At 52.6% G+C, this 15,000-nt stretch overlaps 1 protein-coding gene across 1 annotated transcript in view; it reads right to left on the reverse strand.

Annotated features, from left to right (window-relative positions):
- The window catches only part of LOC307070972 (fibroblast growth factor receptor 2-like), a 41,773-nt gene that overhangs the window by 6,144 nt on the left and 20,629 nt on the right, over positions 1 to 15,000 (reverse strand). The window contains 10 exon segments of the mRNA XM_079729786.1: positions 825 to 838; positions 840 to 896; positions 2,538 to 2,660; positions 3,759 to 3,949; positions 4,405 to 4,515; positions 5,980 to 6,101; positions 8,896 to 9,035; positions 10,113 to 10,312; positions 13,556 to 13,694; positions 14,318 to 14,508. Coding sequence (XP_079585912.1) covers positions 825 to 838; positions 840 to 896; positions 2,538 to 2,660; positions 3,759 to 3,949; positions 4,405 to 4,515; positions 5,980 to 6,101; positions 8,896 to 9,035; positions 10,113 to 10,312; positions 13,556 to 13,694; positions 14,318 to 14,508 — 1,288 coding nt within the window.

Consider the following 15,000-nt stretch of genomic DNA (forward strand, 5'->3'; position numbering starts at 1 on the left):
AGACATGAATGTTGTAACATGCAGACAATAATGTAACAACACTGAGACATGGATATTGTTACATCCATGTCGGACCTCTGTTAAATTCAGACATGAATGTTGTTAGATTCAGTTATACCAGACCATCACAGAGGTGGGATTGGGGGAGGACTGGATGGGGGGGGGGGGGGGGGGGGTGAGGCCCCCTTCCCAGGCCTTTGAAGCCCACCAGATTAGTAACACGGCATTGGCTACAAGTCGAGCGTGAAATCCTCACTTTGGCTACAAGCTGGTCGCTGGCCCCTAAAGCCTCCCCAGCCTCTCCCTGACCACAGCCCACTCTTCCCCCTACCTGCCTCCCCGCCCCCAGGGAAAACAACGCCCGGACCCCCCACTACGACACAACACCCCCACGATGAAGACCCCCCGAAAACACACCAACACAACGAGAGCCGGGGCGAGTGGAGAACAAGAGAGAGGAGGATCCGCAGGAGGAATCAAGACTCACTTGTTCAGAGTTCAACTAGACTCTACATAGCCTCCCCCCCCCCTTACCCCCTCAACACCTCTCTTACGCACTTATTGTATACACCGCATTGTTCATTCTGGCATTTAATGTACGCACTTATTGTATGTTGTACGTCGTTTGCACTTAAAAATAGTACTTGGCATTGTGTAGCCTACTCTCTTTGTTGTATACGGGGAATGGGTTAACCTAGCACTTGGTTCTATGAACCTTACTGTAGCGACAGAGAGATATCGGTAGTCTTTCTTCTGGTCGCTTTGGATAAAAGCGTGTGCTAAACCCCCTGAATGTAATTGTAAAAAGTATGTGCGGTACTTACACGTCACTCTGGTTGTGTGTAGACCCGGTCGAAGAGAGCTTCAGGAGCCATCCATTTCACCGGGAGACGACCCTACGATCAGACACACACACAAACACAGGTTAGAGATCTGAGGTCAAGGAGCCACCAGGTCACGCATATGACCTGCCACGGCTGGTTTCAGATATATAAATAAATAAAGGCTGGTTTCAGCAGAGTGCTCTGCTGCTTTCGCCCTGTTGCCCTGTATCTGGGGGCAGGAGAGGGGTCATGTGATGTGTGCTTGGGGAGGGCGGGGGGACGGGGTCCTTGGCCTAAACATGCCACCATTCCTAGTACACTATTGAACCATCTCTCAGGGCTGGTAAACAAGGCGAGAGAGGAAGGATAAGATTCCTAGCTTCCACCCAAACAGAGGTCCTCTGAGCGTAGCCTGTAGGAATGCTGGATCGATTGCTCTGTTTAATGTTTAATGGAGGAAGGGGTGGAAGTTACACTACAGTGATGGTGTGTACTAGCGGGTAAACAAAGGGTTTACCCAGAACACAACATCTCCTCTGAGTAAGCACGCAACGGGGAGCTGATAATGCAGTGTGGTCAAACGTGAATTTGTTTGAGGAAAATGCGATAAGAAATAGGACAATGATTTGAGTTCAAAGTGACTGCATCTAGGTCTGTGTATGAACTGTGACCACCAATCAGTCTGAGACTCTGAGACCCAGCTCTCTGATTTTAGACCCAGTGTTACCGATCTTGAGGGACTTCAATACGATGCATTTAGATCTAATGCTGTTGCAATATGTATGTATGAGGGAGGGAGATAATGAGGTCCCTCATCACTTGTAGATCCAATGAGAGGTAAAGCGGTCTGTGGCCCTGGGAGATCCTCACAATCGTTCCTGCTCGCTCTACTTCAACTGTGAAAGAATGGCGTGGGACTGATGCTGTAACTGCTGTTGTTAGTCTCAATCCCATCCAATCATCCTCAGCATCAGCATCACTGCACATCGCTGGTGTGTGTCGTTGTTGTTGTTGTTGTTGTTGTTGCCGGTGTATTGTGATGCCCCCAGCATGACCGTGGGGATATTGAAAAAGGCAGCCATGCATGGAGAATGAGGACTAAGTGATGGATGCCACTGGGCCCACTATGGAGATGTCAATTATATCTTAAGCCCCTCTCTCTCCCCCTCTCTTTCTCCCTGTGTCTCTCCGGCCGGCTCAGTCTGTCTGTCTGTCTGTCTGTCTCTTTGTGGGGAGGGGGGGGGGGGGGGGCACCGAGGGGAACGGGGAAGCAAGGGAAATGGGGGCAGAGCAAGAGAGAAACTGCTGCATTCACTCGCAGCCTGGGAACCTGCGGCCGCTGCCAAGACACAAGCTGAGGAGGGAAGGCAGGGAGAACGGGAGAGAGAGGGAGGGGGGGGGGGGGAGAGAGAGAGAGACGGAGAGACAGACAGACGGAGACAGAGTCTGAGAGAGAGACAGAGACAAAGAGAGAGAGGAGAGAGAGAGAGAGAGAGAGAGAGATAGAGAGAGAAGGGACGTGAAGGAAGAGAATTGGAAGAAGAGCAAGAAGAGCGAGACTGAAGGGTCTCTTTTCTCTCTGCGTCTTCCGAGACGTTTTAAGCTGAGCGTTCTTGACATGCCCTGTCTGGAGTGCAGGGTGAGGGTGTGAACACAGTGCGATGTGGGGATGTGTGTGGGGGGGGGGGGGGGGGGCGCGGAGCTCAGACTCACATTGGTCGTCTTCTTGTAGTAGTCGATGTTGTGGACGTCCCTGGCCAGGCCGAAGTCAGCGATCTTCATGAAGTTGCTCTCGGTGACCAGGACGTTCCTGGCGGCCAGGTCTCTGTGTATGCACTGCAGAGGGGAGAGAAGGAAATGAACCGAAACATCCCCATACAGTCCACCTGCACACCATCACAAACACTCAGTGTTTATGGTGTGTGTGTGTGTGTGTGTGTGGCGGCTCAACTAGAAACACATGACCACAGAGAAAACAGCTGACAAGATGAACAGGCCGCCCGTGTGTGGCGGAGTGTGCTCGGACGAGCTCAAGGTTTCTGGCGTACCGCTTCACATGCGTTCGGCGGCGGGGATCTGTGTGTGCGTCAGGAGCCCGCGGCGGGCGAGCCTGCGTGCGAATGTGTGTGAGTGACTAGGTGAGCGTGTGACGGGGGTGTGAGTGTGTGAGTGTATGACGGGGGTGTTACTGTGTGAGTGTGCGAGCGTGCGAGCCCCAGTGGATTTCGTCACATTCCAACAGTGTGCGGGAGCGTGAGGCCGACTTGGCGAGCCGGTCCCCCATTGTGGCTACCTGACCGTCCCGTGTCTGTCTGCACAGAGGGCCTTTTGTGGGACGGGACACAATGTGGGGACCCGGAATGGACTGGACCAAACATTCCCACAGTGACACACAGCAGACGACACGAAACTTTTCCCTGGATGAAAAGGCGAATCCGAAACTCCCCGGAGAGGAATACGGTCCGGCCTGCCAGCATGATGGGTGTGAGAATTGTTGTTTTGTGTTTTCATTGTGTGCGAGTTTATAGGCATGTGATGACCAATAGGGTGCGTCTAGCAGAGTGTGTTTCAACGCATGTGTTAGTGTTTTTGGTTTGCGTCTGCATAGGCAAGTGTGCATGTGTGTGTATTTGTGTGTGTGTATGTGTGAGTGGGCGTATCCATGTTTATGCGTAAGTGTGTGTAAGTGTGTGTAAGTGTAGGTGTGTGTGTGTGTGTGTGTAGGTGTGGTGTGTGTGTGTGTCAGCGCATGGACACAAACATTTGTGTGTGTGTGTGTGTGTGTGTGTGTTGTGTGTGTGTGTGTGTGTGTGTGTGTGTGTGTCTCTGAGTGCCAGTGCGTGGACATGAACATATGCGTGTGTGAATTTATACGCGTGTGTGTATGTGTGTGTGTGCAGGTGCGTGGACCTCAACCTGTGTGTGGGAGCCTACCTTCTGCGAGGCCAGGTACTCCATGCCGCGGGCCACCTGGTAGGTGCAGGAGACCAGGTCCTTGAAGGTGAGCTGCTCGTCAGAGACCCGGGCGATGTCGTACGAGTACTCCATGCCAGGGGGCCGCCGCGCACGCAGGTACTCCCGCAGGTTCCCCTTGGAGGCGTACTCCACGATCACGTAGAGCGGGCCTGAGGAACGCACACACATATATATTATATACACAGAAACACACACACACACATACATACATACACATGCGCACTCACACACATATATTATATACACATGAAAACACACACATGCATATATCCATAGACACACACACACACACACACACACACACACATTATATACACAGGAACACACACACACAAACACACACTTACAGCCACATAAACACGTACACAGATACACACACACACACACAGAACACACACACACACACACACACACACACACACACATGATGTCAGGTATTTGCGTTTCCCTGAACAGAAACAGCACGATGAATGCCTTTCCATTTAGTAGATTTATTGGGTTCAACAAATCAAAGTAACAGCGACACAGTCTAACTCTAAATGCAAGGCGTCAGACACCAGGGCGCGACAGGAGATGATTGTCAGGCAGACGGAGCGATACTCACCCTCTTGCGTGCACGCGCCCAGGAGATTGATGATGTTCTTGTGTTTGCCAATCATCTTCATCATCTCCATCTCAGACACCAGGTCGGACAGATCCTTCTCTGTGGCGTCATCTGGAGGAGGAGGGAGAGGAGGAGGTGCGAGGAGGAGGGAGGGGGAGGAGGAAGAGGAGAAGGAGGAGGAGGAGGAGAGGGTTAGGGAGGGAGGGGGAAGAGGAGAGGTTGAGGGAGGGAGGAGGAAGGGGAGGGAGGGGGAGGAGGAGGAAGAGGAGGGAGGGAGGGAGCAGGAGGAGGAAGAGGAGACGGAGGAGGATGAGGAAAAGTAGAGGGAGAGAAGGGGAGGAGGAGGAGGGAGTGAGGGCAGGGTTAGCAAAACAAAGGCACCTCCTTAACAATCTCTCTCCCTTAGAAAGAAGACCTCAAACGATAAGCAGGTGAAGGGCGTGCAGATGGTCGTGGGTTTTTTCGACATACTCAGAAATGCGTTATGGTAGCAGACGTTGCCGCGACGACCGCACACCAAACAGAGCCGTCCTTTGAGCCGGGGAGAAATTAAAGACTCATTACTGGCCGTTCGGGCTCCCGCTGCACGGGGTCGACTGAGCGAGCAGGAGGAAGGGCCCAGCCGACACAAGGAGAACGCCCGCATTCCTCGTCACCGTTCACCCCACCCTCCTCCTCCACCACCTCTGCATACCTCCACCCCCACAGCCCACTCTCAATACTCTCGAACGCTGTGGGGGGGGGGGGGGGTCAAGGTCCCTTGTCCCATTGTCAAGGTCGGTCACCATGCCTGACCCCCACCCCCCTTCTCCTCCACCAGCACCGTCACCTTCATCACCCCCGGCCCCACTCCCTTCTCCTTCCTCCTTAAACCCCGCCCCCTACCTTTATGAATGCCGGTGTTTTGTGTGTGTGTGTGTGTGGGTGTGTGACTTGACTCTTTGTTGCAGGTGCTGACAGTCGGCGGGGCGGCCAGCTGCTGCTCCTTGGGTTAGGTATGTGACTCCCCCCCCCCTCCTCCTCCTCCACCTCCACCCATACATAACCTCACCAACCCCAACCCCACCCCTCACCCACCTCCTCCTGTCCCTTAACCAGTCACTCACCAGCCGCCAATAATGAATACTAATGAGTGCCCCGGGCCCCGGGCCCCGGGCCCCGAGCCCCGAGCCCCCCACGACCCTCCGCCTCCACCCGTCCACTGAACTCTGGCCGGGTAAGGTAGGGGTCCTATGGCTGAGGAATTTGCAACACACACGAAAACACACACTTGCATTGTTTTGTGTGTATGATAGTGTGTGTGTGTGTGTATGTGTGTGTGTGTGTTTGTTTTGGCCTCTGCATTCCTGCGAGTCAATGTATACACCCTTGATGCATGTGTGCATTAAGTGTGTCATGCACAATGTGTGGACAATATAAGGAACTCAGTCATGGCAACTCCCACCAGCGTTAAATCTCTCTCTCTCTCTCTCTCTCTCTCTCCCTCTCTTACTCACCCACTCACTCACTCACTCTCTCACTCACTCACTCACTCACTGAACCGTGATTGGCCCCAGCAGGCAGAGCCCCGCCTACCTTTGAGCATCTTGACCGCCACGGTGACCGCCTCCTTGGCCTTGTCCTTGTCGATGCCCAGCGCCTCGGCCATCACCACCTGGCCGAAACAGCCCTCGCCCAGAGGCTTCCCCAGGGTCAGCCTATCACAGGGGGGGGGAAACACACACACACACACACACACACACACACACACACACACACACACACACACACACACATCACAAACAGGGTTAGATAATGGTTTAAGTCTTTAGGTATTCTTGACAAGGTCGATACGGTGTCTGAAATGATCAACTAAGTCGTGTGAACATTTGTCCTGTGAACACCTGAGCGACCAGAGTTATGAATGCCAGCGCACTATGGCAAGGAGAGAAGGAAGGCCAGATTATCAAGCTCATCCATTTCATCATCGCTCTCTCCCTCTCTCTCTCTCCGTGTCTCTGTCTTTGTTTCGTCAGATTGTGTCTGTGTGTGAGTTTGTTATTGGTGTGAGGTACAGATAATCGCTTGACAGAGAGAGAGAGAGAGAGAGAGAGAGAGAGAGAGAGAGAGAGAGAGAGAGAGAGAGAGAGAGAGAGAGAGAGAGAGAGAGAGAGAGAGAGAGAGAGAGAGAGAGAGAGAGAGAGAGAGAGAGAGAGAGAGAGAGAGAGAGACACACACTTCTGTCCTCTAAGCTGTTTACACTGAATCCTTGGCAGGCTAGCTTAACAGGCCATTACACACTAGCGCTGAGCCCCTAGCCCCCCCCCCCCATCAGGCAAACAGGACCACCCTCTCTGTGAGCTGGGAGCCATCATAAAGGTGGGATGGACTTCAACTCGGCCCATACACTTCAGGTGCATGTACACATACATATGCCCCTCCTTCTCTAACACACAGGGGTGTTGGCCACCATCCACCTCCACGGTTCAGCCTAGCGTTGGACTCTGATTGGTGTTTGATTGACAGATGCAGCCCGCCCCTCTTCCCCCTCCTCTATATAAACACTGACACTACTGTGTATGAGGTGCAGGGCCTACAGCCAGATCACTGTCACGGTAACACAATCCCCTATCTGTTCATACACACACACACACACACATACACACACACTACGGCCGCGCTCAATGCAATCTATTCTGCCCGTCACACTAGACAAAAGCGCTGCTATTCTTATTTCCAGCTTTCCTCCACGCAACCACAAACATTTGCATTCCTCGAGAGCTGTTCTGCAGAAGCCCCCTGGGGCCGTGGAACGACAGCCGCGGAAGGACAGGCGGGCGGATGGACGGACGGGCCGTCACCAAGAGCCAGGGACAAGAGATAAGAGATCCAGAGGAACAACATTCAGACCATTACTACATCCCCCTGTAGCATACAGAGTTAAGACCTTCTGGACTGGACTGCATTTTTACAGCGCTTTTCTAACTGGTGGCCACTCAAAACGCTTTACAACATTCACTCATTCATGCACACATTCACACAGCGACGGCGGAGTCAATCACGCAAAGCGACAGCCAGCTCGTCGGGAGGGGTCGGGGTTAAGCGTCGCTCTCAGGGACACCTCGATACTCAAGCTAGGAGGAGCCGGGGATCGGACTAACAACCCTAGTTAGTCCAACCCCCTCCGGTTACCAGTCAACCCGCTCCACCTCCTGAGCCACTGACGCCCCTTGTGTACCTTCAGTACACAGGGCTTTTTATTTGGGCTGCTTAATTACAATCCTGTTTACACTTTGGGGGCGTTTTCCACAGTGGGGTTTTCCCCGCTCCGCTGAATACCTGCAGGCCGAGCAGGGAGCGTTGGGAACGGTGAAAGGGATCGCGTTTGCCGGCCCGTTCAGACCCGGCAGCCAATGGCCGACCACTGGGTGCAAGTGTGACTAATCGAAACCTCGGCTTGTGCCAAGGCCTCCGCTCTGGAACTAGACAGGCCCTCCTCTTCCAGTCATGCATACAAAAGTCTGTGAGGAGAGAAGCGTTGCTGCTAAACACTAATTATCACAGCTCTTTGTTATTTACTAGCCCGTGTTTGTTTTGCTGCGTGTGTGTGTGAGTATGTGTGTGAGTGAGTGTGCGTGTGAGTGTGTGTGTGTGTGAGTGCATGTGCGTGAGTGCGTGAGTCTGAGTGAGTGTATGCGTGTGCTTGTGATTGAGTGTATTCGTGTGTGAGTGTGAGTGTGGGCGTGTGTGCCAGTGTGTGCGTGTGTTTGCGTGTGTTTGCGGGGGGCGTGTGTGTGAGAGTGTCTGGTTGTGTGTGCGCGTTGGCGTGTGCCGGGCGTGTGTGTGTGCTCGTGTGTGCGTGCGTATGAGTGAGTGTGTGCATGTGCGCGAGTGCGAGTGTGAGTGGGCGTGTGTGTGCCAAATTCATACCCTCCTTAAGGGATGAATCAGCAGCCTCGATTGTTTGTGCACACAGCCCATCGCTCAGCAGTTAGTCATTGTTGCCCTGCGGTCCGCAAACATTAATGACACACTTTAGCCAGAGTGCTGGAGATCGGCTCTGCCTCCGTGGCTCCGGCACAGTTGGTCCAGATGGTTTGCATTGTCTTAATGTCATGGGCTACCGTGGCGCTTGCTTGTTAGCCAGCGCTAGCGGACAGACCGCCAGTCACGACGCAGAGAGAGGCAGAGGTTCAAGGGTTTCGGAAGGCACGGCCTCACAGCTACATTCGTTAGCATTAGCCCGTCGCCGCTAACCATTAGAGAGCGTTGAGAATGCTAACCAGAAGGATGGCGGTGGTGACATCACAGCACTGACGTGTGCTGTGTTGTGTGTGTTAGGAGAAAAGGTCTGGATCGAATAACACCTCACAGAGGAAATCTTTATTCTCATTGTTTTCCCAAAACCACACCGTTTCCTCCACATCCTGAAGCTAGCATTAGCTAATGCGTAGCTCCACACATAAGCGCTACTACCCAGGCCCCACCCTTTCCTGACCCCCCATGGCTCACCTGTCCCGGTTGAACTCCCAGCGGGGGTCCTCTGGCAGGTCGTACTCGGGGATGGGGTCGTCGTGGGCGGAGCTCCGTCGGGTGGTGATGCGGACCAGTGGCGTGCTGGAGTTCATGGAGGAGCTGGAGTCGGCTGACACCTGTAGACGAGAGGCAGGAGAGACACAGGCTGATCACCGGAGTCAGGGTCCACGGACGCATCAATCACCAGCTCGGCTAGAGGAACTTGGGTGTGCGGGCGTTTGGAGATGGACGGCACCATACAAAGGGCGGAGGCGGACTCTTGCACGACAACATTGATTGATGATCTTTCTTTCTTATTTTTTTCATATTTTTGCCCTCAATTTTTTTTTTTATCATTTTTCATTCTTTCTTTCTCTCTCTCTGGTGCAAAAGCTTGGACACATGCAAAATGATTTCACTATGTATTATTCGATCTCTTTTAACGTTCACATACATGACTCAATGGTAGCGGTATGTTCTACAGCTACTGTGGGTCAGATATTAGAGGTTATCCGATGAGATGAATGAACGGTGTGATTAGAAGGTTTTAAGATCCGGTTTGAACCGGTTTTGCGCTGGTCTCCTGACAGCCGTGCTCTCCCGACCAGGAACTTACCTTCTCCCGGGAAACTCGTCTCTGGTTGGAATGTAATTCCACACCTTTCGCACCTTTTGGGATTGTTAGTTGCGGCTGCGTTTTTTCCCTCGAGGGGAAAGTGTCGACGGCACTGCGATTTAAAAAACCTGTCCTAATTATGGGTGGAGGATCTGGCTCGCACGGATTTGTGCATAAAGCCCAAAGAAATGTGGGTCTCTAAAAGCTACACCGGTTAAAACCCTGCAATAATGAACTACGTTCTGTATTCATCAGAACATAGTGTTTTGTCCTTTCATTCTTTCCATCCCTCTGTTCTATTTGATTTCCCTCCTGCTCTCTCCTTCTCTCTCCCTGTGTGTCCTCCTTGTTCCTTCCCTCCCTAACAAATATTCCCTACATTTCTTAAACGATTCTCAAACAGTTCTTTCCCAGAGCTCTAAGAATTCCTCCCCCTCCCGGCCTCCCAACCCCTTGGCCTCCTCCCCACCCGCCTGGCCCCTGCTGTGGCGGTACATGGGGTGGCTATGTGTGTGGGCGCGTGCGTGTGTGTCCGTGTGGCCCTCCTCTACGGGCCGTGTTAGATGCCTTCTGGAACTCTTTATCTACTTTCCGTTACCTGGCGCCTGAGGGGGATCTGCTTGCTGAGCTTGTGTACGGCAGGCTGGCCACCAAAGTCCGGCTTCTTGGCCGTGTTCCTCATGCGGCAGACCACCACCACCACCACCATGCAGGCGATCAGGAAGACCCCCACGCAGTAGATGGCGATCTCCACGTAGTCCGGGGACATCATGCCCTTTATCGGATCATCCTTGTCGGCTGGAGGGGAGGTGGATGAGGATGAGGAATGGGAGGAGGGGGGTGTGGGGGTTTTGGGGGGAGGGGATGGGGGAGAGGTCAGAGAAGGACGTACAGGTGATGTGCGCATACACACATATACATATAGATATATGCTGACAGATATTCCACATGAACACACACACATGAACACACAGAGGACATATGCACAACACATGGACCCACCGGACTGAAATAGTTCTCTCTCTGTCTCACACTATATCTGTCTCTGTCTGCTCTCTTCCTCTCCCTCTCTCCCTCCCAGTCTCACACTATATCTGTCTCAGTCTCTCTGTCTCTCTCTGTCTCTCTCTCTCTCCCTTTCCATTTACTCTGTATCTGTCTCTCTGTCCATCCTACTCTGTGTCTCTCTCTCTATCTCTATCAAACTCTCTTTAGCCTCTCTCTCTCCCTCTCCCTCTGGTATCACTCTCTCTCGCTCTCTCTCAATTTACTCTGTATCTGTCTCTCTCTCTCTCCCTCTCACTCTGGTATCACTCTCTCTCTCCCTTTCTCCCCATAATGACGTCCCAGCGCCCCTGTATACGCGGATAACTAGTTTGTTGAATGGTTGTCTGAGCCCCTAGACAATGCTGCATGTGTCTGTGTGTCTGCATTCCACGCTGCTTTTGATGCGTGTGTGCGCTCATGCGTACGCATGCACACACACACACACACACACACACACACACACACACACACACACACACACACACACACACACACACACACATACAGGAATGCATGACACAATGCACGCCTGGGATTACAGACAGCAATCAAGTGAAAGTTGCATCTTCCAGAGGTCAGGAGATATCCCTTCCTGCTTCATCATAGGTAAAGGCCTGAGCTTGTGTGTGTGTGGGATTACATTAAGCTATTTATAAATATCGTTCACCTCATTGCATAATTGCCTAGGTCATTTTTTGGCCAAATTGTGATATCTAACCTAACTCTACTCTCCTTACGCTGCTGAATCAATGTGCCTCATCGGCTACATCCTAAGGCAATCAGAGTACTTTTTACATTCCATAATCACTATCTGCCTAAGTCATATATATAGCAATTTTGACTCTATTACAAGGGGAATTTAGAAATGTTACTTAGGCAATGATTCTACGAGGCTAACAATATGGGTCTTGATATGACTACAGAGAAAAACTATATGTGTCTTCATTGTTATTTTGTTCAGAGATCTGCTGAGCCTGAAGCTATACTGGTCCGCCTATACTGAATGCAAAGCAACACACACAGACGCACAAACACACACAAACTCTTGCACATACACACAAAACAACACACCACAAAACACATCACTGCAGCTCACTAGGTATGAGTCGTATGAGTCCTGATAATGGAACAAGCCTAGCCAACCAGAAACCAAAGTTGAAGCTATAACTTTCCCTCCATCTTTATTTCAGAGAGAAATAAAGATGTCTCACATGACAAACTATAATCAGGACCAGGAAGAGGGATCGGGGGGAAGGGCGAGAACGGGAAAACCGACTGGTAGACAGACAGATTCCATCGCATGCAAACAAAAAGTATGAGCGGACGGATATGTGTGTGTATGTGTGAGAGAGACTGAGAGAGAGAGAGGGAGAGAGAGAGAGAGAGAGAGAGAGAGCGAGAGAGAGAGAGAGAGAGAGAAAAAAAAATACAGAGACAGAAACATGTATTTGTGTGTGTGTATCTTAGGCTGTATGTACCTGGAAGCACCGTCAACCAAGCAGAGTGATAGGAGAGCCCAATAGAATTACCAGCCAAGCAGGTATACTCCCCAGAATCCTCGTTAGTGACATTGGGCAGGTAGAGCACCTCTATCTCCTTGTCTGTGGTGTTCACACCTGCCGTCTGAGGAGCAGGGGGAGGAGGAGGAGGAGGAGGAGGAGGAGGAGGAGGAGAGCACCAAGGAGAGGAGGCATGAGGAGGAGGAGGAGCAAGAGGAGAAGAGCACCCAAGAGAGGAGGCAGGAGGAATGGCAAAAGGGGGAAGGAGTGGGAGGGAAAGTATTTGAAGATAAAGGGTTAGGTTGGGGGGGATAGCAGAGAGGAGATGAAGAGAGAGGAGGATAGAGGAGGAAGGGGGGAAGATAAGGGAAATGGGAGGATGAAGAGGAGGGGGGGTTGGAGGAGAAGAAAGAAAGATAAAAACAAATCAGACCCAAAACACCAAGAGAGAAATCTAAAAGGAGGAGGACATGGCTGGCGTCCATCGCCATTGAGGTCCCGGCTACAGTGAAGGATCATGGGTAATTCGAGGAGAGGAGGAAGGACTTCCTACCACACAGAAATACAGAGAGAGTGCCCACGTACCAACTACAGAATAAATAAACAAAGGGGAAGAAACAAACCCAAGGTGAAACTGTTCACCGCGAGCCCAGCCGGAACCTAATATACACGGGGGGGGGGGGGGAGGTCCGTTCCAGAACATTCCTGCACTGGAACACATGCGCAAAGGGAGGAGAAGAGAAAACATGGAGAGCATGGACCCGTAGTACCTTACAACACCAGCACACACAGCTAGCCCGGAGAGAGAGAGAGACAGAGAGACAGAGGTAGAGAGACAGAGAGGAAGAGCAAGAGAGAGGGAGAGAGAGAGAGAAAGGTAGGCAGAGAGAGAGAGGAAGAGAGACCGAGAGGGGAGCAAGAGAGAGGGAGAGAGAGAGAGAAAGGTAGGCAGAGAGAGAGAGGAAGAGAGACCGAGAGGGGAGCAAGAGAGAGGGAGAGAGAGAGAGAAAGGTAGGCAGAGAGAGAGAGGAACAGATAAAAAGGCCATTGCCGGGCTAGTCGTTTGTCGGCGAGGTTTTGTAGGTCCCACGGGGGCTTCCATGGCCGTAAACAGCTGAAGAACCCGGGGTCTGTAAACCAGCAGTGCTAGGAGGGGCGGAGGGTGGAGCGTTTAGGGTGGAGGGGTGAAGGGGTGCTGGGATGGAGGGACGGAGGGTGCTGGGGGGAGGACGGGAGGACCACCAGGAGACCACAGAACCATGTATCACGCACCACCACCACCCAGCGGAGCAGGACCTGGGAAGGCACCACACCAGGGAGGAAGAGGAGGCACCAGGAGGGGGGTGAGCTGGACCAGGGAGGCCGCCCCACCAGAGGGGAGGAAGAGGAGGGACCAGGATGGGGGTCAGCTGGACCTGGGACGGCACCACACCAAAGGGGAGGAGGAGGGACCAGGAGGGGGCGGGGTTCCGCTCTGGGGGGGTGGGAGGGTTACCTTGGACGACCGTGAGCCAGCCCGACTGGTTGGCCACCCCTATATAATTGGAGACTTTACAGGTATACTGTCCAGCGTCCGCCTTGGTCACGTTGGCCAGAGTGAGCACCTCCACGTCGGAGCTGTTAATGCCCGAGCGCTGGGGAACCACGCATGTAAACACACACATGTTAACAGACTGGACGCACACACACACACACACACACACACACACGTTAACGGACTAACGGATACGGATGTGTTTGTGTTTAACGGATGTAAACACAAACACACACAAGTATTAACAGACTCCTCGCACACTCATGACACACGTTAACAGACACATCATCGTCACCAATCATACAGTACATACATTCATGCATACAAACATAGAAATACAAGAAAGACAAAACAAAATGTAAGTGAGATTAAACTTTGAGGAGGAGGAACAGGACAGGAGCCGCGACCCACTAGAAGGACAGGACCTAAAGAAGTTCGGTTAGTCAGGGAGCACACTGGAGACACTATCTCATCGTAGCACAATCACACCACAACACAATTCCATCATGACACAACCGCACCGCCACACAGTCAAGGAACACAACCCGCACACGTACGTTACAGAGAGAGAAACCGTAGAAAGCAGTGGGAAACGAAACATCGGAGCCACGTTCCCACGAGAGGCACTGCCCCGTCACAGAGGAGACTCCATCTCTCTGGTTGGTGGAGCCTTCAACATCGATGGATCCATAACTCGGGGGGGGGGTCGGTCGGCTCTCGTACCTTAAGCACGCGCACGTAGGGCAGGCCGTCGGGGCCGTAGCGGCTGCCGTTCTGCATGGTGTGCTTCAGCCACTGGATGTGGGGCTGGGCGTCGCTGTACACCTTACACACGAAGCGCGCGTCGTCTCCCACGTGCACCGTGGTGTTGGCGGGAAGGCCGGCCTGCAGGATTGGCCGGTGGGGGGAACGCTCTGTGTGGGCGGGACGGGGGGGGGAGGAAGGGGAGAGGGAGAAAGGGAGGAAGGGGAGAGCCAGAGGGGGAGGAAGAACGTTAGCATCCGTCGCAGGTGGACGCAGTGTGGAGCATCTTTCCAGATGTGCGGGGAAGTCAAACTGCTATTGGTGTGTGTGTGATTTCCCCCCCCCCCCCCCCAGCACTGGACCTGGACACCAAACAAAGAGGCTGGCGCCTAGCCCCTCTAGATAAAGGAGGAATTTGGTTTAATCTCAGAAGAGAAACCCTGGCTTTCGTCGTTCTTGCTCAGCCCTTTGGTATTCACTGTACAGGCTGGTGATACTATGGTTGTTTTTTTCTTTCAGTTTAGTATAGGCAAGGCATTGGTATCAGAGATCTCTCATCAGAAATAATGTTAACCCTCATGTTAACCCTAACCCTCCCTTCAACCCCACCACCCTGCACAGCGGCAACCCGCCCCCCACCCCAACACAAACACAAATCTGCG

Source organism: Pollachius pollachius (genome assembly GCF_949987615.1).
Source record: "Pollachius pollachius genome assembly, chromosome: 2".
Classification (NCBI taxonomy): Eukaryota; Metazoa; Chordata; class Actinopteri; order Gadiformes; family Gadidae; genus Pollachius; species Pollachius pollachius.